Genomic DNA, 22,755 nt, shown 5'->3' with positions numbered 1-22,755 from the left:
AGTATCATATCACATGTTCAAACACAAGTTAAGTATGTAATAGTCAAGAAAAGAAAGTAAACTAGCCAAATACTATTAAAAGACGGGTACTAAAATAGAACTACTGAATACTTATGGGATGTCTATGTATTTTTATTTCACAGTTGAAAACAGCGTGCATTTCTGACGGAAACGTTCAAACTCTATGTTTAACGATTAATTATAGTAGTATTGAAGTAAATACATTAACATAAACACACTATATATATATATATATATTGTGTCTGATATCTCCAAATTTTTTTCGTTTGAGACTTTTTGGAATTTTCTTTCAGAGTAAAAAGGTCTTTCCTCTTAAGGTATTTTTCTGTTTCTCATGTTGGTGATTATGATCTGTTGCTTTCCTTCTTTTTTTTTCTTTTCTTGAAGTTGCTGCTATATATGTGCATAGGATCTTTTTTTCTCGTTTCTTATGTTGGTGATTATGTTCTTGGAAAAAAAGATTGTTTTTTTATGTGCTCTATAGGATTTCCTTGGACTGTTTGTTGAGTTTCTTTTGATGTCTATTGCAAATTCTGTTTGTGTTTTTGGGTTTTGGATCTTGTTTGAGAACTGGGGTTTTGACTTGGATTGATTTGATCAATTGAGTTGCTTTTTAGGGGATATATTAGACTTAAAAGTATGTGATTTGATTATTTTGTTATGTTAAAATAAACCCCAGTAGAAGTTTTTTTTAGTTTAGTTCTTCCCTGATCCTTTTCCTTTTGGTTTGGAAAGTAAAGATGGGAGTAAAAGTTACTACTCCCTCCGTTTCTCTGTTTGGACTTGACACAGAGTTTTGAGATAGTAAAAAAGAAACTTTTTAATGTTGTGATCTTAAACTAAAAACGCGTAGAATGTACTGAAATGTCCTTTAATTTTGTGGTTTTTTAACATGACATCTAAAAAATTAAAATTAAAGAGTTGCCAAAAAAGTAAAGTCATATTTTTTTTAAAACAGACTAAAAAGCAAAGTAAGACAAACAATAGGAGTACGTAGTATGATATGTAAAAGCAGAAGCTTCGAGTTCATGCTGTAGTTGTATGAATATTAATGATAGTGACTTGCAAATCTAGTGTTTGTGGTTCAGCAGAATTTGGGTGACACATGAAAATTGTTATAATGTTCTGTAATTGAATTCTTGATAAAAAATGGTTATTTTTTTTGTGCAAGTTTAATTGAATCACATGCATATGAAGTCTGTTTGTGTTTTCTTGACATATCATTTTACTGTTTCATTTCAGGGTTCATCACAGATTTCGTTGTGCGTAAGTTTCAAATTTTTTAGCTGTGTTCAATTATTATTCTACCATTGCACAAATATGGACGTGAAGGGGACCTTTATTAAAGGAAAAATTAAAGGTCCTATTAGTATAACATCAGCTTTAACTTCAGCATTTCTTGAATGGTTGCTCATGATTTTTCTGTTTATTGACGGTGGTTTTGCCTACTTAGTCACAAAGTTTGCTCAGTATTGCCAATTGCAAGTTCCATGTTTGCTTTGCTCGAGGCTGGATCATGTTCTTGGCAAGGAAAGAGCTGGATTTTACTGGGAATTAATCTGCCCCAATCATAAGTATAAGATATCTTCGTTAGTTCTTTGTCATAATCACAATAACCTTGTTGATGTTCATGGGATGTGTGAGAGTTGCCTTTTCTCGTTTGCCACCGTAAATAAGTCGAATGCTGAAACCTACCGATTGCTGGTTGGAAAACTGGGGGCAGAGTCTCACCTAACTGATGAGGATCCTTTACTCGAGGAGAAAACAAGGAGTTCATCAGGAGTAAGAAAATGTTATTGTTGTAAGGAGGAATGTGTTTCCAGAGGATATTCACAAAAATTGTTCAAGATTACATCTTCTTGTGCTGATGCAGTTGAACTCGATGCACCTTTATCTGTGACTAATGTACAAGAGAGGGGTGACACCAAGGAGATTGAAAACGAGACATCGACATCAGTCTCTGTTCCCTTGCCTCATTTGGAGTACAAAAAGCTAAAGGTTATATCTGATTCTGGATCGGAAGCTGGACATTCGGATACTGATAGTGCTAGGCCTCTAATCCGTGCAAGGGACTATTCTATAGACAACTTATCTGATAGATGCTTGCATCCGGAACCTCAGATTTTTACCGTCACTGATGACTTTGCTACCGAGAAACTAATACATTCGGCTTCAGTGCCTGAACCATCACTTCTTATTCCAGAAATAGACTTAAAGCCTAGAGATTTTTCATCTATTGCAACCTCGGCTGCAGTTGTTGGGCTTGGATCAGAGGAAATTAACTGGCAGCAAGCTGAACAGAAGACTGATGCATCTGTCCCATCTGATCTCATAACTTTCGATGAAGTCAATCCGTTGTGCAATGTCAAGGAAAATCTTGTTGATGTTGCTAGAGAGACCTGTAAGTTCTTTATCTTTATTGTTCCATTTCTTTTTCTTGTTAACCATTTAAGTTAGTGCTCCGTATCTCTTTGTTTTCCCCCAGATCAAAATGCATCAAAGTGAGTAATTTTTTGAATTTTTGCTGTCCTAAACCGGCTCTTGTTCTCCTTTCAACTTCCAATTAGGAAGAAGTTAGAGAAAAATAAATTACTACTAATAGATTTACATTTTTCTGTTTTTGATCTCCAAACTACTTCTTCTGTTAATTATTTTCCAACTTCGAAGCTATAACAGCAGCTCAATCAATTCAATTTCTTCCAATGTATTGATTTTCATGTAACACTAAAAGAGCTGTTGAATAGCTTTAAGTACATTTGAAGATGGTCTATCAAGTGTATCTTTCACCTTTTATAATAATTTACCTCACTGTCTTCTGTATTTATTGATCTTGCTGTCCTTTCTACAACAACAGGTGAGACGGGCTACCAAGTTGTCGAAGATTCTGGGGAAGTCTCCAGGTCTAAAAGTGATGAGATCCCAAAGAGTGAAACAGAATTGGATTCTAAACCCGAGCCAAATGAGATTAGTTTATGTTCAGATGATGCTTTTGATCTAGGCGATGCTTATAAGCTGGCCGTTGGAAATAAAGGGAGGCAATTATCCGGAAAGTTTTTGGAGCAGAGGTCATTCAAGGATTCTACACGAATGAGTGAAGATCTAAAGGTCCTACTTACACAACTGTCTGCTGCTCGTGGTACCGATTCTATATTGAGTGAGATGAGCCCGAGGGTGTCTGTAAATGGTGAGGAAATTAGACCTTTTGAACCTTCTAGCTCTATTGGAATGCAGATACTTCATCAAAGGATCTCGCTTGAGAGAAATGAATCTGGTTTATCTCTGGAGGGAAGCGCCGTGAGTGAAATTGAAGGTGAGAGTTTGTCTGATCGTTTGAAACGACAGGTGGAGTATGATAGAAAATTAATGTCTGCTCTCTATAGAGAGTTGGAGGAAGAGAGAAGTGCATCCTCAGTTGCTGCAAATCAGGCGATGGCAATGATTACAAGATTGCAGGAGGAGAAGGCAGCACTACACATGGAAGCTTTGCAGTGCCTAAGAATGATGGAAGAACAAGCTGAATATGACAACGAAGCACTGCAGAATGCAAATGATCTTCTTGCGCAGAAGGAGAAAGAGATTCAAGATTTAGAAACTAAACTTGAACTTTACAAGAAGAAACTTGGGAATATGGCTCTCTTTGAGGATGCACTCGAGGCAAGTTATGATTCAATTAAAGCTAAGCAAGCTAATACAGTGTACAGTGATGACAGTTCGACTGTTCCTGGTGACGTAATTGCTCGTAATCCCACAGGCAGAAGTAGAAGTGGTGAGGTCTTGACACCATCGGGAGTGGATAAAATAGATAATAGGAGCCCCTTGCTTGATTTTGAAAGTGAAAGGGAGCAACTTATGTTTTGCTTGAACAAATTGGAAGAAAGGCTCCATTTGCTCTCTAAGCATGAGGCTAGTCAAGACTTTGCTAATGTTAACTGCGAGTTTTCAACAGAAGAATGGGTTGAAGTAGGTAATCCGAAAGAATTGGACCATAGGGAGTCTTCTAGAAGTAATGGTGAAGTAGAGGAAAATGTTCCCCTAGAGTCAATCACAGACACAAGCCTTTCTGGTGAAGAAGGATCTACTTGCAAGTTTCCAGAATCACTGCAGAAAGGAAGGGATGAGAACAAATCCGGGCAGTGCACTAATGGAGATTCTGAGTTTGAGGGTCTGAAAAATGAGTTATCAGTTTTAAGCAGCAGACTGGAAGCACTTGGTATAGAACATAGCTTTCTTGATCATTCCATCAACTCATTGAGGAATGGAAACGAGGGACATCAATTCATTGAGGAGATAGCTGGTCACTTGCGGCAGTTGCATTTTATTTTGGATAGATCAAGTGGTGAACTTGCGCATAAATAAAGGTGATCATCTTATGAATGTTCAAGCTATGTTCATAACCTTGAATTTTGCTGTTTTCAGCTTTTGAAATCGATGGATTATAGGTCCGCCAGTTCCTCCATTCTCCACTTGACTACCATACTCGTTTCACTTTCAAACACTTTGATTCAGTACTTCTTTAACCTGCTTGCTGTTGATATGAGTCCTGCCTCCCAAACTATTGGCTCTGTTTTCCCATTCTTTGTTACCTCAGTTTCATATAAAAAACTAAATTCTTCGATGTTGCAACAACAAAATATTTTGTTCTATTTCATCCTTGGAACTTTGTGATTAGAAACTGGTGTTTTCATTATCTGTCATTGGCCTTAATTCACATTCAAGATCCATGACATGCATATTTCACTTGTTATCTTATGCTGTACCTTTGGTCATTTTCTGCTGGTAGTACTAGTATGAATTATTGGAGATACAGCTATTCATCAGTTTTCTATGAACCTCTTGTCTTCTAAGACAACCTTTCTTGAAATCTCGTACCATGGAAATTTTGATATTTGAGTCTGGCTAATTGTAAGCCACTGCCTTCTTCAACCAGTGATTTTGCATGTCGATATTGATAAAGACTCTGACTTGGGAAATGCAGTCACAAACAGAAGTTCGAAATGAAACTATCATCTGTTTGAACTCGTTCGCTCCCAAATCCACTTTGGATATCAGTTGAATTCCCTGTTAGTTTTGTTCACCATTTCTGTGTTTATGTTTATATTTTTATTAATTTTCCCATGCTTTAGGTGATGCAAAAGATTTTTATTTGACGTATTTCATTTTGAATTCTTTGCAGATTAAATTAAAGATGACTCTTCCTCCTAGAACATGAAGTGTACAGTTTTTGGGTGAACTGTGAACATGGCTTCTCCCATTAGTAGAAGGCTACAAACAACAATTTAGCTTTGTGTGATATGTTTTTTTCAGTGATTTTCTTTGCTTATTCATCCTTCCTTTCTCCCCCATTTTGATTCATTACTACATTTGTTTGAGTAAAGATTGCTTGTAAAGTTGAAACTCAATATCCCCTATTATTTGATGTAAAGTTTTGCCAGAGTGGCTTGGATCATGATATTAATTTAATGGATTAGTGAATTTGGTGTGATAAAATTTGCTTTGGTTATATTTTTATTTATAGCCTGTTTGGGCAAACTTTCGGGAGGCCAAAGTGCTTATTTTCAAAAAGTGAGGTGTTTGGTCAAGATTTTGAGAGAAAATAAGTATTTCTAGGAATTAGTAGAAGTTATTTATCAAGCTAAAAAAAAAAGCAGCTTTCCCCAAAAGCACTTCTGAGAAAAATACACTTCGAAACACTTTTAAAAGCTTGATCAAACACAAATTGTTTGTAGCTAACTTTAGAAGATTGGCCAAACATGTTATGTCTGGTAGCTTTTGTTGTTTCATATTCTTGCCTTTTTATTTCTTCAGTCAAGATGGACTTTCCTTTATAAAACTACTTTTCTTGTTTCATATTCTTGCTTTTTTATTTCTCCAGTCAAGATGGACTTTCCTTTTATAAAACTATGGAAACAATAGGATCCCCTACTCCAGAAAATCGGTGTGTTGTTCGGACTTTTTGAAAATGTCAAGGAGTTCCCTGATCCTCCAAAAGTAGTATAGTTTTGGAGGATTCTATATGGGTGCAGAAACATTTTTCGGAGACTCTGACAACATAACTGAAAACAAAAGACTACGGACTGGAGAAAATAAGTATCCAAACAGAATGACAGAAGGCAATGTGTAAAGACAGCAAGAAATACACAGAAAGCAAAACAGCAATCATATTATATATGTGCTGTATCTTTGGGAGATACAAGTTTGAAAAAGGAAACTGCAAAATATGACAAACTCTATAAGTTATATGGAGGCAAAAGAAAATTCCTAAAAGTCACAACTCACAAACAACACTCTTTGTTGAGGGTTGCTTTTGCTGTCACTCTGTGTTTAGCCTCTCTAACTTTTAACATAATAGTAGTAGTAATAATAATAACAAATATAATAAGAAATAATAGCAGAATAATATGATATGTAGCATCCTCATATCTAGACTGAGATACAGTAAGAATGAGATTTGACACAACAAGAAGTAGCATCCTCTCTACTTCTTGTTTTGCTCCTTAGTGTCATTAGTAATAGTATTCTTGTTGGTTGCTGCGCCATCTTGTGCTACTGCACGTTCACTATTATTATTGTTTGGTGTCATCAGCTTGTCAAACTTCTCGCTCTTCGTCAACACTATCTCAATCTGCAAATTCACAAAATTTCCCGTTATCATCAAGGGCATCTCAATGCACTAAGCTCCCACCACGTGCAAAGCTAGGAAAGGGGAAAATCATGTATTCTTCAAAGATGTAGTCGTTTCTATGTCCGATTCTCCAAATATTATACATTTTGGAGGATGAAATACATGGGCAACGACTTTTTTGGAGCAAGGGTCGACTACATTGCATCTAGCATAGTCTATGTTGCTTGAAGCCAACAGAAATGATGTCACTTTTGTGTTGAATTCTCCAAATATTTGCATTTTTGGAAGATCTGATACAGATGCTACATCATTTTTGGAGGAAGGGCCAGCCACATTGCATCTAGCATAGCCTATGTTGCTTGAATCCTTCGAAAATGATGTATCTTTTGTCTCTAATTCCCCAAATATTATGCATTTTGGGAGAATCTGATACATGTGCAACATCATTTTTGGAGGAAGGGTTGGCTACATTGCATCTAGCATAGCCTATGTTGCTTGAAGCCTACAAAAATGATGCCACTTTTGTGTCGAATTCTCCAAATATTTGCATTTTTGGAAGATCCAATACAAATGCAACATCATTTGTGGAGGAAGGGTTGGCCACATTGTATCTACCATAGCCTTTGTTGCTTGAATCCTACAAAAATGGTACCACTTCTGTGTCGAATTCTCCAAATAATATGCATTATTGGACGATCCGATACAGATGCAACATCATTTTTGGAGGAAGGGTCGCCCACATTGCATCTAGCATAGCCTATGTTGCTTGAAGCCTTAAAAAATGGTTCCATTTCTATTTCAAATTCTCCAAATATTATGCATTTTGGAGGATCAAACACAAGTGCAACAACATTTTTGGAGGAAGGGTCGGCTACATTGCATCTAGCATAGCCTATGTTGCTTGAATCCTTAAAAAATGGTGTCGCGTCCGTGTCGGATTCTCCAAATATTATGCATTTTGGAGGATCAAACTAAGGTGCCATGGCATTTTTGGAGGAAGGGTCGGCTACATTGCATCTAGCATAACCTATGTTGCTTGAATCCTTCAAAAATGATGCTGCTTCCGTGTCAAATTCTCCAAATATTATGCATTTTTGGAGGATCTGATACATGTGCAACATCATTTTTGGTGGAAGGTCGGCAACATTGCATCTAGCATAGCTTATGTTGCTTGAATCCTTCTAAAATGGTGTCGTTTCCATGTCGAATTCTCCAAATGTTATGCATTTTTGGAGGACTCGATACACGTGCAACAACATTTTTGGAGGATTTGAGCGACATTAGTCATAGAAAGAATAAATTGCTTACTCTTGCTTTCTGAACCATGCGGCCTTTGGCCTCATCTTTCATTCCAACTGTGGATGTTAAAACCTCTGCATCAAAATTAACGATAACTATATCAAGGAATGCAAAATTTTAAAATCTCTTCACTCTTCATCTTTGTTTTCATTTTCAAAAGCTAAATAAGCAGGAAGTTGAGTGTGGTTTAGTTTCTCTAATCAATATTATTATTAGTAACTCTCCTACTTATAGGGATCACGGTTACTTACTCTTCTCTGTGGCAAATCCACCATTCTTCAAAATCTCAGCAACTGTGACAACCGTAGTGATCGCTGTTGATAATTTAATATAAATATATTAGCAAGAAGATTTTATTTTATTTTTTTACATTTGATTATGATGGATATATATCAAGTTTGAAACAAAAAAAAAAGATTTTAAAAAATAATCAAAACAGAGATTGAAGATTGTTACCCATGCCCAAAGCAGAAAGTTCAACCTCATTATGCTGCTGCATGTACCTCTGCACAAGTTGGTTAAATAAAATTTGTTATATAATCTCTTAGCATCCATCCTATCACTATACATTTCATCTACTAGAAAGAGATTGAAAGTTCAACCTATTTATGCTACTGGATTCACGTTTATTATACGTACATATTTAGTAGATTTCTCAGTAACACAATTATAAGATCTTAGACCAAAAACTATTGATTTCTGTCAAACGTGTACCATATATTATTCATCCACCTAATGGGATGATGCAATGTGTTAATTAAACAGAGTAAATGTTTGAACCAGTCAAAATTCAAATACTGGATCCGCCTCTGAACGTGTATATGTACCTTAGCAAGATTGACATAGAAGAAGAGTGGTTTCTTGGTGTTAGACACTTGAATTCTGTTACTCTTCTTCTGTGCCTCATTATTGTTGTTTGTTGGTGCTGGTGCTGATGTAGGTGTTGCTGTGGCTGGTGTTGATGCAGCTACAGGTGCCATTGCTTCAATTGGCATATTATTTGTCTTAATAAATGACACACACACTTTCTTCAAGTTTTAAATTAAATTTGGGTTCACTTTTTTTAAATTATACTAATCTATATAGGTTGGAAAAGTAGTGAAAGAGAGAGTTAAATATAAAGATGGTAAGAATAGAGAGGCCCGATTCAATAGGAAAGAATTTCTTATTTTGACCTAGTAAACATCCATTGGTAGTTAATTAGGACAAAAAACAAGTAATAATGGTTGGTGATTAAAGCAATACAACAATGGTTATGCATCTTACTACACCTACTACTACTCCATTCATTTCTTTGGTTTTCCTTCTAATACGGCTTCACTAATTAACATCATAATTTATCATCCTAAATTATCTTAGATTCCATTTTTATTTTTATTTTGAAGAGAAAAAAAGAAAGAAGATGCATTTTGGAGAATATATATAAACGGGTGAAGACTGTCCATTGATTAATTAGAAATAATTGACAGCACGTGCTATATATTGCTCTGTTTAACTAATATCACAATCCTATATATCACGCGATGGATTGCTATATGAAAAAGACTTCCTTCCAGATATACTTTACTTGGACACTTTTGATTTAATTTTTTGATCGTTTCATTTAAAATTACGACTCACTTTATATTTTATTTTGCACGAATACTCAATATTAACCTTCGGTCAAGAACTCGTTTACTCTAGCTTTGTGTCGATCTACGTACGAGCCTCCATCATCTCGATCTAAAAGTACATGCTTTTGTTTTGCTCCTTCTGCTTCTGCATGCAGACATACATGTTTGAAGTCTCAGCCAATATTAACATATGTTTCAGTCACGAGTAACTTTGCCCAAGCATACATGAAAAAATTAAGATGATGCTAAATGAGTTTGTTATTTGTTATTGTTTTGACAAATTAATGACTAGGATTTGTTCCTTATGATACTTTAAATTTATAATTTGAAATTTGAGCTTATTTGGAGTATATTTGAACTTACAAAGTTGACAAAAGTTAAGCGATGATCCTAAAAACGGATATTTGTGCTCTTCGCCCTGTGAATCACACACGATGCCATATCAATGAGAAGTGTTAATTAATAACACAATTTTAATAGATCGATGAGGTGTTAAATAGGTCATGTCTTGAAATGAAATGTCTAAATAGAAAAAATTAAAAAAAGTGTAAACTTTAAGTGTTTTCGCCTAAAAAATACTAAAAAATAAAATTTTCTTTTTACTTATTTATTTTAGCAAATTAACATAAATTAATTTTTTTTAATATTACCCTTATCATTAATTACTTATATAAAATAACAGTAGTCAAACTCAAATTTCTAATAAATAAATTTAATAAGAATAATTTACTAAAACAAATACTCTTTTTAAATGCAGTGTCAAATCAACAAGAACCAAATAAAATAGAACGCAGAAAGTACATAAATATTAATCCAATCCTCCAATTCCTCAATAATGATCAATTACAACATAAAAATAATGATCAATATGGTAATCAACATGATCATCATAATTCCTTAAATTCTTGATCATGGCTAATTAGTTTCTTTTTTAATTTTATAGAGACTGCTTAATCCTATCTCTTCTCTTTTGCAGAAATATATGTAGAGATTTTTTGATTGACAATCCATAAGGCCTATGCAATTGAAAATGCAAAGATGGTGTTTCCAAGTTTGATGATTTCATTTCTCCTCTTGCAAGCCATAAGATGGCTAAGGCCTATACTTCACAAAATTCAACAACAATTTTCAACTTAGTTAGAGCAAAATTACAATTAACTAATTTTGAAAAAGTAATTAGAAAGAAAAGAAAAATCTTCTTTACAAAACAATAAAAATTAAGGTAAGAAATATTTACTTTAGAAATTAAGCTTATCAAAATCAATAAAGAAGGAAATGTCAGTATCAATGACAAGTAGGTACTCTCTCTTTTAATTTTTATTATTTGTACGGTATATTAAAAAATATATTTTCTCTTTTACTTATATTTACATGCAAATCAAGATAAAATTATTTATTTATTAATTTTACTCTTTATCATTAAGTAAACATTTCTCAATTTTATTGGAGTAATGATATCAAATTTAGATTTTAAAAATATACTTAATAAGCACATTTTAGTAAAATAAATATTTTTGTAAGAGGAGTGTGAAAAAAACTGGACAAGTTAAAAAAAAAGGAATGGATGGAGTATTATTTAAAGCTCTCTTCATTTCAATTAAGTTAAATGCCTTTTTGAGTCAAACTTGAATAGACTAATGTTTTTCACTTATTTTTGTTAAATTTCTTGTATACCAAAAAAATAAAAATTCATGTTATTTATTTTCAATTGATCAGTATTGTGAACATGTTGTTTAAAAATATAAAATTTCTTAAATGAAAAAAAATAGTAAATAGCAATGATAAATTAACATTAATATAAAAAATTAAATTACCTGAAGTTCAGATGTATCATAAACCCCAGCTTGTGCATGGTGAAAAATTGTGATCTGTTTTCTTGTTGACGAGCACATCCTATATTTTTTTAAAAAAACAAACTTTTTTATTACATATGGGTAGGAGAAGGGGAAATGGGGAAGGAGATTACAACCAGAGGAGGATGCACAATTTTGGTATCGGATTCATCTTAACGCAACATTATCGACGTAGAGTATAAATTTATATGTATAAGATTAATCAAGTAGTAAATATGAATTCATAACTTTAAACTTACAATAAATTCAATAGGAATAACTTACAGTTTGAACCCATAAATCTTAGATCCGCATATGATTACAAATTGGGGAATAGAACTCTCACCAACAAGGTAAAAGATCATATATCCAACCAACTGAGCTACTAAGATTCTCCATCAGAATCATTTTCTTGTTTGTGGTAACTAACATATTGAACCGGCCAGTACTATGAATTTCGATGAAAAATCCTTTGAAATTCACATATTTTACTACCTAATAGAATAAAATAGTCGATATTTGTACAAGTTAGTCACACACTATATATATAGTACTAGATAAAATAAAATATGGTTGGTGTGAGATATATATCAAATTCTAAGATAGAATAATTATGAGACTTACAGAGAGTGATCATGAGCCAATGGAGGGGAAAGTTGAAGGACAAGTCTGGATTTCTTCTTCATGCCTATTACTTTTCCTTTCCTATCCTTCATATATATATATATATATATATATATATATATATATATATATATATATATATATATATATATATATATATATATATCTTTACTTTTTAATATCTTAATTTTTCATTTTTCTATAAGATGAAGAAGAAATTAAAGACATTTAATTTTCTCCAGAGTAATTGTATTAATTAGTTGCACCCCGGAAAACAAGTAGAGAAAAAAAACTATAATAGAGAATAATAGTACAATCTAAAAGGAGATTGTTAGGTTTAGAATCCATGAATATTTTGCTACAAAGTCAAGAAACATCACTACATAATATGTCATGTGGAACATGTTGTCCACATGCCTAATTACCCCTGCCCACCATCCATCTCAATCTCCCACGTTTAAATAAACTAAATTATGTCCTTATATTATAGTTTAACACTTTGTTTGGATGGTTGTTGCGTATTGTTTCATAATGTATCATTTTGTGTTGTATTGTATCATACTGTATTGTTTTAATGAATATAGTGTTTGGATAAGTTGTATCATTCTCCATCGTTACATAATGTCATACATTCATGATTTGAATGATAAACTTACAAGAAAAGTATGATATGGGGTAGAGCTTTTTTATGAAAAAGTAGGGTAAAAGATGAAATATAATTATTAAATAAAAAATAAAGACAAAATGAGAAGAAAATATTAAGGTAACGATGTGATCACACCAAATCGGTCGTTACATAAAATGGGTCTTTCTGTCGTTACCTAACGATAGATTTAAACGATACAATACAATAGAATTTAAGTAACAATTAAAACAAACTTTGTATTTAAACTAACAATACAATATAATACAATAGAATTTAAGTAACAATTAAAACAAACTTTGTATTTAAACTAACAATACAATACAATACAATACAATACAACGAGTAACAACCATCCAAACAAGGTGTTAAATAGGCGTTTGACAGTAGGATTTGGAAAATTAATGTTTGATTACGAAATCTGCATAAAATTTTAACTTTTTAATTCTTTAGAAAAGTTGGATTTTGAATTTTGAATTTTTAAAAATATAATACTTGACTCATGATAAGTTTGTATTTTATATAAAAAAAACTCATGCTCGCGTGAAAAGAATGTTCATAACATGTAGAAGGATTATATTAAAATAACTAATTACTATTATTGTTGACCGATGAATATGTGTATTTGAAAGTTAATGTTAGCATGTAATCATAAATCTTTATTTCTAAATTGAACATGAAGATATGTGGCGCCATGTAATAGCATCTAATCACAAATATTTATTTCTAAATTGAATATGAAGATATGTGATTTATTAATGTGCCATCTTAGGATATTTCAATACCTTAACTTATTTTTGAACTATGGTTTGCATATTGAGTAAGATTGTATAAAATTGGGTTTTTTTTACTTTATTTTATAGTTTTCACAAATTCTAGGAGTTTTATATGTTTATGGCAAAAAAAAATACAACTTAAGAAATCCAAATTGCATGTCCAAACAAAATTTAAACTTCAAATAAACATGTTTTCAAATTAAAATAAAATTTCAACTTAAAATCAAATATAATTTCAAATTACTACCAATTTCAAATTATAATTTAAAATGATGTTCAAATGAGTCCGAAGTTCTATACATTAATAACGTATCGAGTGAAAAATATTTACATAATTAGGCCTCTAATTATAAGGTAATTGTTGTCAGTGACTCGATGGTGGATGTAGCCAAGTATTTATGAGCATAAATATAATAAATTTAATGCTAATAAACTTCGAAACTAAACCCATTTAAATTTTGGGCCTATCTCTAATTATAGTTAAATAAATCTCTATTACAAATTCATATTAACTAGTAAACATTATAAAAATGATAACATTCCCCTCAAAATCCTACAAAATGATCACCTTTTTGAGTTTTGTCATTATTAGTATAACATTTAACTATTTATACTAATCCCACAAATATCCTTAAACTTGATAAAGATTTAATAATTGTAACAACAAACTTTATTTTCTCATCAACTTGAGACAAATGATTCCCTTACAAAAATGGAGAGTTGTTCCTTTTTAGTTGATTTTATTCTCTTGATGACATACCATTCTTCACATCTTATGGATTAATTAATAATTAGGACAAACTAAAGCTTGCCAAAAGCAAACATATAGTCACATTTAACAAAAGTTTTCAATTATATTGATGATAAAAAATAAAGTATGATTTACTTGAAAAGGATTAGGTATTATTTCATCACATCTATATATCATTTCACCTAATATTCAGTGGGAGAGTTAGAATTTTCATTAAGGTGTTCAAAATATAAATCTAACACACCTAAACTATCCTTTTTTTTGAGTTTCATGCATAAACTATTGAAAATGTGAGTTTCATACCTAAAATATCACTTATTAGTTTGAGAAACACACCTCAATGATGTGTGTAATACACTAATACACTCTCTCTACTCTCTCTATTTTTTTTAAAAAAACTTTGTCATATGGATAAAATATTTCACCTTGACAAAAATTAATAAAGTATTAATATTAGTTAAAAGTTAAAGACTAAAATATTTCTATCCCGAAAAAAAGAAATTATTTTTTATAAAAGAAATTACTTTTTTTAAAAAAATAAATTTTAAAATATTTTTCCCATGCGCTCCACCACCTCCCCCCAATCCCCGTCCTTTTATTTTTTAAAATTATTTAAATTTCTTTTATAAAATATTTTAAAAAAATTCGTACTTCACCCCTCCCCCATTCCTCCCTAAAAAATATTATTATTTTTATTTTTTAAAAAATAAAATTATACCCACCCCAGCTAAACCCTCCGCTCTTAATTTATATATATATATATATATATATATATATATATATATATATATATATATATATATATATATTATTTTTTTCTCATTTTGTGGTAGATATGTACATATATTTTTAGGAAAATATTTTTTTCTACTTGCGTACCGAATATAACAGGAAAAAAATATTTTAAAAAAAGTCTTGCGGCAAGTAAAAAATACTTTCCTAATATATATCTAACACAACATGATAAAAAAATTTAAAAGCGGAGGGTTAGGTGGGGCGGGGTAGAATTTTTGTTAATAAAAAAAATAAAAAAATCTAAATTATTGTTTGAATGGGGGGGGGGGGGGTTAAAGTAAGAATTTTATTAAAAATTTATATAAAAGAAATTTAATAAATAAAAATAAAAATAAAAGATGTCCAAATAAGAACATCCATGCCCAAACCGATAAACTATTCATACCAAAAGGGTTATAAGATTTAAGGTGATTTGTGTATCGACCCCTGAACCGGCCCAACCAGCAACTAGAGCCATCCATGAGAATCCTGATTTATTGTCAAAAAGGCGAAGAAATAAATTCGGCTCCAAAAAATTTTCAAACAAAGAATTTTAATTTCTAAATCGAAAGATTCTTTGCTTTACATGCAATAGTACCTAGAATTACTACTAAAAAAATATATCAAAGATCATTGGGCCATGCAGGTGAGGGTAGAAAAAAGAGTTTTCAATTCAATATTCCCGCTCCTGAAAATGGGTATTAAACAAAGGACATAGTGGGTTAGGTAGGTTAGGGCACATGATCTCATTGCAGGACTTGACCACTCATGCTCATTTCGATAAGAAGACTAGACTTCATTCGCTAGGTCGTTCGAGCTTTTTCTGGAAGTATACCATGGGTTACTTTAGCACCGTAGCGCCAGGTATTCGAACATTGGCTCAAGGCATTTTCTTTACCCCTTCTTACCCTGAAAAAGCAGGGACGAGCATTCTCAATAAGAGAGCTCAGATCGAATCGGTATATCAATACCGATTCGATCTAAGCTCTTGAAATTGGAATAAATTCGGCAGCAGATCGCGAAATTTTGGTGATCTTATCTATCCATACAGTTGATCTTTTGAACCTGCTTCAGATTCGGATTCCCCTTGGAATTATTAATTATGTATATATAAGGAATATTTCACAAAGAAGACCAACACTTTTTATTCATTAATAGCCGTGTGAACCGTGGATAAAATTGGGGTTGGGGGGTATGGTGAGAGAAAGTGGTGGAGTGAGGTAAGAAAAATATTTTATATTTTATTTTATAATTTTTTTGGGTGGGAGATAGTAATATTTTAATTTTAACTAATTGTAATAATTTTTGTTAAGGTGAAATGTTTTGTTCATGAGGAGTGTGGTGTGACAATTTTTTTTTAATGAAAGAGAGAATGTAGTACACACACCATGATGAGAGTGAAATAAAGAAGATAAGTGTGTTTCTCAAACTAATAAATGATAGTTTAGATATGAAACTCTCACTCCAATAGTTTAGGTATGAAACTCAAAAAAAAGATAATTCAGATGTGTTTTTGACACTTATTTCTAATTTTAACCATATATAAACAATATATTTTTTTGTAAGAGGTTCGGAGGAGCCTCTTAGCCCTACTTGGGTTGTCATGAGGTTCAACTACTCTTAAAACACTTTCCTCTTATGGAAAGCTAGTTGTTTGATGCGCCAAGAATTTATGGGTTTGTTAGGCTTTCAGTTGCAAAGAGAAAAACGAATTGAATTCTTTCACTTTCACTAATGAAATGTTTATCTTAGGCACCTTACTTGGTAACTATACCTTTAGGTTTCTTTCCGGCGTGATATTATAAAAGGCGTGTCAAAGATACCATCCTTAAAAAATATTTCATTGATATAAAAGAAGAATTGACTTTATATAGATGAAGATCATCTCATCATCCGCTTATTCAGATTAATGGCAATAAAAAGAAGTTAATGCTAATGAATAATGAAGGGTATATATGTTACATATATACACTTTGCACCAATTGTAATATTTGCACAAATAAATTGGTTCAAATTAAAGCTAATTCAAAATGGTGTTTGGCTATTAAGGCTATTCAAAAGATATATCACGCTTACGTGATATAATTGTAATTGTAGATGTTAGAAAAATCTTTTTTTTTTATATATATATATATAAATTTTAAATTATTTTCCAACAAAAAACAAAAATCGCCTAAGAAATAAATAAGAGTAAAAAGATTCACTATTATATATATATACTTGTTATTGCCTTGATGTGATATATATTGGTATCGAAATAATTAAGACATCATGCGGAAACTTTTTAATAACTACATTATTAATGCTTTTGTGCTCAGTTATCTCAGGTAAAGCATGTGGTGGCATATCACATGGTACCCTTTAAATTTTAGCGGAGGACGTAAGAAAAAGCATGTGCGCCTAAGCTTACCAAACAAAACTTATGTCAAACTCTTTTGTGATGTCAACTACTCTTTTATCCCCCACCCAAAACAATCTTTAAGTTCCCATGCAAACAACATCAAATTGTTGATGGGCTATGTTTGAATTTCCTTTTCTAGAAATAGCAATCAGATATTTGGAAAACATGCATTTTAAACATGTTGTATAGTTACTAATTTCTGGTTGCCAACTTCCCATTCAATATAATTTTGAGAGACTTGTTTTAGTACTGCTCCTTTCGTTCTATATTAGTTGTCTACAACTACTATTGGACAGAGGGAGTAATATTTAATGCCTATTTGATCATGAATAATTTTCATAAATTTTTATTTTGAATATAGAGTCATTATAATTTTTCAGAAATCAATTTGAAGTTGAGTTTCAAATTATTTTGAAATTCCAAAAAGTGGGTTTTAAATCTTTCGCTCAAAATTGCTCACACGAATTAAAAAATAACTCCAATTTGTATTTATGTACAAACTTAACTTCAATTTTCAAAATACCATTTTTTCAACTTGGACGACAACTTAGTTTTCAATACTTTAATTACACTTTCTAGAGTGTTGTGAATTGTGACATTTTCTTTCGAGATCTAAATTATTTTTCAAATAAAAAACATCTAAATCTATTATTTAATTGTATTTCATTAATGATTTCACTTTCATTTGAATTGTCCATTAATATGTATAAAAAGGACAGCTCGGTGCATTAAAGCTCCCGCTATGCACAGATCCATTAATATGTATAATGTATAATATTTGCTTGCAGTTTATGTTATTGAAAAATTTGGGGTAAATATAATTTTATATTACATGAAGATTTTGAAAATAATATGAATTATGTAGGGTGATATGTAAAAAAAAAGAAGAAGAAATAAATTATATTATGAAATAAGAAAACATGAATTAAATAAAAATAATAATATGATATTGAAGATAGAATTCGTTTTGTGAGTAAATCAAAATAAATAATTAGGGGCTTGAGAAAATTAATTATGTAGGTAATATAAAAGTACCAAATATATGATAGTTCCCGGTATATGGTTCAATTTGTTTATGGTTGGACCAAACTTGTTAAGTATGACAAAAGTTGAAGGTTAAATATGCAATATTCAATAATAAGTGCACTGAAGTTCACAATTAAGACTGCATGTTCCAAGAAAAATAAAATAAGAAGGAAAATTTTGGCGGGAAAATGTAGAAGCAACTTTGAAGTTGAGGCCCAAAGGTTCAAAGTTTTCGAAGAAGTGAAAAATGGCGGAAATTGAAGACGAAGAATTCCTATCTCAGGTAGCCGCAGCAGAAGCAGAAGCTATTTCCACCGCCGCCAAGCGTCGACGGATCTCTGCCGCCGTAACCACCACCACCACCACGGCCGTCACCACGCCAAAGTTAAACGTCAACACCAATAACATTACCAGTGTGGAAGAAGGAGCTTATCTTGCGGTTCTGAAAGGGAACAAAAGCGTTTTATTCCAACAAAAAGGATCGACTAATGCTTTCGCTACTCCGATTAACAACTACAGAGCAAATAGCAACAATAACTGGTCTAGTTCCGATGCTGGCGGTTCGTGCTTTAAGTGCGGGAAATCAGGGCACTGGGCTCGCGATTGCGGTGCTAATCCACCGACTGATGATTCCGTGAGCTTCCCTGAGAAGAAATGTGCTTGTGGATCGGGTAATTGCCTTGTACTCACTGCCAATACTGAGAAGAATCGCGGCCGTAAGTTCTACAAATGCCCCATCAGACAGGTACTACCACTTCAACATAATGTACAACACTTGACTGCTTCTAGATTTGTATCGGAACATTTTCTAGGTAAAAGGAAAAAAATAGTGTCTATCAATCAATATATTTTTTCCGGTTCTAATCTATAAGCTTTCTGGTATGCTATTGTGAGCGCTAAAATATTAGTATTCGGAAGGACTTCCAGTACTGTGTGTAAATTTCTATTCTAATCCGGATCTGTATACTTTCTCAGGAGAATGGTGGTTGTGGATTCTTTGAATGGTGTGACCAACCTTCTGTTACTGATACTCTGACCACCAGAGGCCCGAGTTACTCTGTTAGTTCCACCTTCCCGGAACTTTCATGTCCATGTGGTTCTGGCAATTGCTTAGTTCTGACAGCCAAAACAGGAAAAAATATTGGTCAGCAATTCTACCGATGTCCATCGAATCAGGTTTAATATAACCTATTTCTACTCCCTTTTCTGTTTTACTAGTTGGTTGCATATCTTAATGAGATTAAATGTCTACCTACTTAAAATGCTTCACAATGCATAGATATGTACCTGTGTAACATAGGCTCTTTTGATTGCCCAAAATCAGATGAAAGGGGAAACCTTTTATCATCCAGACCAGTTGATATGTTACCCTTAGTTTCCTGCTTTATATAATGACTTAATAATGACACAAAATCAGAACTCAGAAAGTAGTCCTAGGAACACATTGCTGTCTAGAACCAGTAGTGGTGAATAAACTGATCAAGTCTTTTGAGGGATGATTGGTTTGAAAGAAAAGGAATGAGTAAAGTTGTTTAGTCCAAAATGAAGAAGGCTCAAGTGGTCACAACTTTTTGGCAGGTTAGGTGTACAAATTTGTACTCAGGTGGTATTGGAAATATTGTATACAAATTTGTACCCAGGTGGTAATTGGACATATATAGTAAACAAATTTGTATTCTGGTGGTTATGAATAGAGTAATGTCAAACAACACAAATCTTCAATAGTAGATTAGGGTGCGAGGATTGACAACTAGGTATCATAGGCGAAAACTTGACTTTGATTTTTCTATTTAAATATCATGTCTTTGTCTGCAGCAGGGCTCGAACCCCCATTATGTGCGCCTAAACCACATATCATGTGTTGCGCTCTTTCCATCATCCCTCGTAAATTTCTTGGTTATTAAAGAGAATTACACCTGAACTTGTGACTGCACAATAGTCTTTTGCCTTTGCCTTTGAATAGAGGTTATATCAAAAAACTGAGGGTTGATTGTACTGTAGAATAGCTTGATCTTATCCAGTGTTATCAAGCACAAGAAAGCTACAAGGTCCGTTGGGGCTTTAAGCGCAAAGTGCAAATAAAGTGTGACCTTTAATGACAGAAGGCGCAAAGGGAGAAAAAATACAAACATATATGTTTAGTCCAAGACTAACAATTATAAGCATGAATGTCAAATATATGAACAAATAAATTGAATTTTTTAATGATAAAATAAAATATCAATTGTTTAGTGTCGTATCTTCAGAAGAGGCTCTGGCAAGGATAAGTGTGATTTAGAGCTTGTTTGGATAAGCTTTTTTTAAGTTGGAAATTCCAGCTTCACTTTCAGCTTTTTTTAAGTTGTTTTGCCTTAAAATGAGTGTTCAAAAGCACTTTCTTCATTTTATCCAAACACCATACAAGAGCTTAAAAGCTATTTTAACTTAAAAAGTACTTAAAATAAGCCTATCCAAACAGGCTCTTAGTACCTTGATGACAACACTCACATTAAGCTAGGTGAAGCGCTCAACACGTTTTGAGCCTTGTTTCAGGGTTTAAGCGTGCCTTTGACAACATTGATCTCATCTAGAGTGCAATTAAGAACTCAATATGACTGGTTGAAGTTCTAATTTGTTGAACATAGTTAAGAAAATGGACCTACAAGGAGACACTAATTCATTTCCTTAACCAATGTGAGTCACTTTTAACACCCCTATGCACTACAAAAATTGTTCAACTTGAGTGTGGACCACATAAGAGGAGGCCCAACATTAGTAAACACAACAATAGGATGGGTCTGACTCTAATACTATGTTAAGAAAATAGACTTTGAGCTTAACTTAATCTAGAAAGCTAGTTCATGATGTGAAGAATTTCCCAAAGCTATCTAATGAGACAAGAGACACCCTAATAAACATGTTGTATGTACAACCATAAATCATGACCAATTTCGGTAGTAATTTTAATAACTGAAAAGTGAGGTATCCAAAGATGTCATGCATTGCGCTGTAGCACAGGCCCATACAACAAACTAAGTATATTTGCTGCAGATTCATAAAAAAAAATGTGTGGCAAGCTTTGTTTGTTTGTTTGTTTTTTCTTTCTTTTCTTTTCGTTTCCGTGGTATCGAAGGAAGGTAGCCCAAATACAGTGTATTCATTATATTTATGGCTGCTAATGTATTGTTTAGTGTTCTTAGGGAAGTTGTGGATTCTTCAAATGGTGTAACGACAACATGACCAATGCTAGCTTCTCAAATTCATCTAACAGCTCTCAAACTTATCCAAAAATGGATGGTTCAGCCAACAAAATTCACAATTCAGTCTCTTCTTCCTGTTTCAAATGTGGCAATGCTGGGCACTGGGCTAAAGATTGTCCACAGTCGTCTTCTCAACGCTCTGCTGCTGATGGAGTGGTAAATTACTCCAATTCAACCACTTGTTTTAAGTGTGGTAAGCCTGGTCACTGGGCCAAGGACTGTTCATCCAACTAATTCCAGAGCAGTGGTTAGGCAAAGTGGATTCCCTCGTGGTTTTGATGACATCTGAAGTACTGCTATAATTTTGATGTAAATATTGCCACCCCAACCTTCTAGAAAAAAGATGTTTTTTTTTTTGAATACTGAATCAGCCTCAAGTTGCAGTTAATATGTGATCTTGGATGTTGCTGATGTTTGAAATGTGGACTTCCATGTTATATATGGCACTATGTAACAGTTTTCTTCTATTGTTTGCTGTTTAGTGTTGGTTTAATAATCCCATTTCCCCTAACTCTTTGGGAGAAGTTTATATTTAATTTTGCAATTAATCTTTTTCCCTTTAAAATGAATGGTAAGAAAGGAATAAAAGCTTACTGAGGACTCACTTTTTGTTTTTCGTATGTCAAGCATGCTGAACTTTGATATATTTTGTAAAGCTTCCTTAGGATTATATACATTTGGTTGCTCAGGCTGATTCTGGCATCCAGCGACTTCCCTCTTCTGCCTATGGTGCTCCAACATCTCAGCCTGCATTTAGGTGGGTTGTGAAACTCTCAAGTGTAGCATGAGTTTGATAAACTGGTATAGTTGCAATGCGAGATGATATTCTATATTAACCAGAAAATTGATCAAATAGTCTTAGTGAACACAATCCTGGTTAATTCTCTCAGTAAATTCTAAGTCGAGCATATTGTTGATCGTCATCTGTTATAAGTTGATATTGAACTGAATCCCAAAATTTCCCATATTTCCCATTTTGTTTTGGAAATAAGTAGCTAATAGTAAAATAACCGTACTTCTTTTAAAGATGTGTAATTTGGGCGTATCAGCTGTCAATCGCCTATCACTGAAGTTCCTCAGGAAGTGGTATCATATGGATAGCGGAAATATGATTTAGGCTTTTAAAGGAAATAT

At 32.8% G+C, this 22,755-nt stretch overlaps 4 protein-coding genes across 5 annotated transcripts; 2 read left to right on the top strand and 2 right to left on the bottom strand.

The window, feature by feature from the left end:
* Positions 1-271: 271 nt before the first annotated feature.
* Positions 272-5,506, top strand: LOC129886350 (myosin-binding protein 1-like). Of its 2 annotated transcripts, XM_055961002.1 has the most exons (4): positions 272-338; positions 1,264-2,422; positions 2,876-4,379; positions 5,195-5,506. In XM_055961002.1, exons 2-3 carry the CDS (start codon positions 1,342-1,344, stop codon positions 4,375-4,377), a joined length of 2,583 nt encoding a protein of 860 aa, XP_055816977.1. In that variant the 5' UTR covers positions 272-338; positions 1,264-1,341; the 3' UTR covers positions 4,378-4,379; positions 5,195-5,506. The 2 variants fall into 2 exon arrangements, with proteins under 2 accessions (XP_055816977.1, XP_055816976.1); XM_055961001.1 differs by lacking the exon at positions 272-338 and having other exon boundaries at positions 745-2,422.
* A 990-nt stretch (positions 5,507-6,496) lies between these two features.
* On the bottom strand, positions 6,497-8,937 carry LOC129884707 (uncharacterized protein At2g34160-like). Its single transcript, XM_055958992.1, has 5 exons — positions 8,770-8,937; positions 8,399-8,447; positions 8,194-8,256; positions 7,952-8,016; positions 6,497-6,643 (listed from the first exon to the last, which is right to left on the bottom strand). The coding sequence occupies exons 1-5, from the start codon at positions 8,935-8,937 to the stop codon at positions 6,497-6,499; spliced, it is 492 nt and encodes a 163-aa protein (XP_055814967.1).
* A 1,416-nt stretch (positions 8,938-10,353) lies between these two features.
* LOC129884706 (uncharacterized) lies at positions 10,354-12,129 on the bottom strand. Its single transcript, XM_055958991.1, has 3 exons — positions 12,012-12,129; positions 11,370-11,448; positions 10,354-10,654 (listed from the first exon to the last, which is right to left on the bottom strand). The coding sequence occupies exons 1-3, from the start codon at positions 12,101-12,103 to the stop codon at positions 10,493-10,495; spliced, it is 333 nt and encodes a 110-aa protein (XP_055814966.1). The 5' UTR covers positions 12,104-12,129; the 3' UTR covers positions 10,354-10,492.
* A 6,403-nt stretch (positions 12,130-18,532) lies between these two features.
* LOC129886349 (uncharacterized) lies at positions 18,533-22,221 on the top strand. Its single transcript, XM_055961000.1, has 3 exons — positions 18,533-19,127; positions 19,358-19,558; positions 21,562-22,221. The coding sequence occupies exons 1-3, from the start codon at positions 18,630-18,632 to the stop codon at positions 21,853-21,855; spliced, it is 993 nt and encodes a 330-aa protein (XP_055816975.1). The 5' UTR covers positions 18,533-18,629; the 3' UTR covers positions 21,856-22,221.
* The last annotated feature ends 534 nt before the right edge of the window (positions 22,222-22,755 follow it).

Source organism: Solanum dulcamara, chromosome 4 (genome assembly GCF_947179165.1).
Source record: "Solanum dulcamara chromosome 4, daSolDulc1.2, whole genome shotgun sequence".
NCBI classification, from domain to species: Eukaryota; Viridiplantae; Streptophyta; class Magnoliopsida; order Solanales; family Solanaceae; genus Solanum; species Solanum dulcamara.
The sequence above is the reverse complement of the archived record's forward strand: the minus strand, read 5'-3'. Positions and strand labels throughout refer to the sequence as shown.

What these genes read in the sequence shown, in the direction of transcription:
- LOC129886350 (XM_055961001.1), top strand. Translation starts at nt 1,207, where the DNA reads ATGCATATGAAGTCTGTTTGTGTTTTCTTGACATATCATTTTACTGTT. An exon ending in TGATGTTGCTAGAGAGACCT is followed by an intron (nt 2,423 to 2,875) that starts GTAAGTTCTTTA and finishes CTACAACAACAG; the next exon opens with GTGAGACGGGCTACCAAGTT.
- LOC129884707 (XM_055958992.1), bottom strand. Translation starts at nt 8,937, where the DNA reads ATGCCAATTGAAGCAATGGCACCTGTAGCTGCATCAACACCAGCCACA. An exon ending in TCTATGTCAATCTTGCTAAG is followed by an intron (nt 8,448 to 8,769) that starts GTACATATACAC and finishes CAACTTGTGCAG; the next exon opens with AGGTACATGCAGCAGCATAA. An exon ending in ACTTTCTGCTTTGGGCATGG is followed by an intron (nt 8,257 to 8,398) that starts GTAACAATCTTC and finishes AATTATCAACAG; the next exon opens with CGATCACTACGGTTGTCACA.
- LOC129884706 (XM_055958991.1), bottom strand. Translation starts at nt 12,103, where the DNA reads ATGAAGGATAGGAAAGGAAAAGTAATAGGCATGAAGAAGAAATCCAGA. An exon ending in TTGGCTCATGATCACTCTCT is followed by an intron (nt 11,449 to 12,011) that starts GTAAGTCTCATA and finishes AAAAAAATATAG; the next exon opens with GATGTGCTCGTCAACAAGAA. An exon ending in ATGATACATCTGAACTTCAG is followed by an intron (nt 10,655 to 11,369) that starts GTAATTTAATTT and finishes TGTGAAGTATAG; the next exon opens with GCCTTAGCCATCTTATGGCT.
- LOC129886349 (XM_055961000.1), top strand. Translation starts at nt 18,630, where the DNA reads ATGGCGGAAATTGAAGACGAAGAATTCCTATCTCAGGTAGCCGCAGCA. An exon ending in ACAAATGCCCCATCAGACAG is followed by an intron (nt 19,128 to 19,357) that starts GTACTACCACTT and finishes ATACTTTCTCAG; the next exon opens with GAGAATGGTGGTTGTGGATT. An exon ending in ACCGATGTCCATCGAATCAG is followed by an intron (nt 19,559 to 21,561) that starts GTTTAATATAAC and finishes TAGTGTTCTTAG; the next exon opens with GGAAGTTGTGGATTCTTCAA.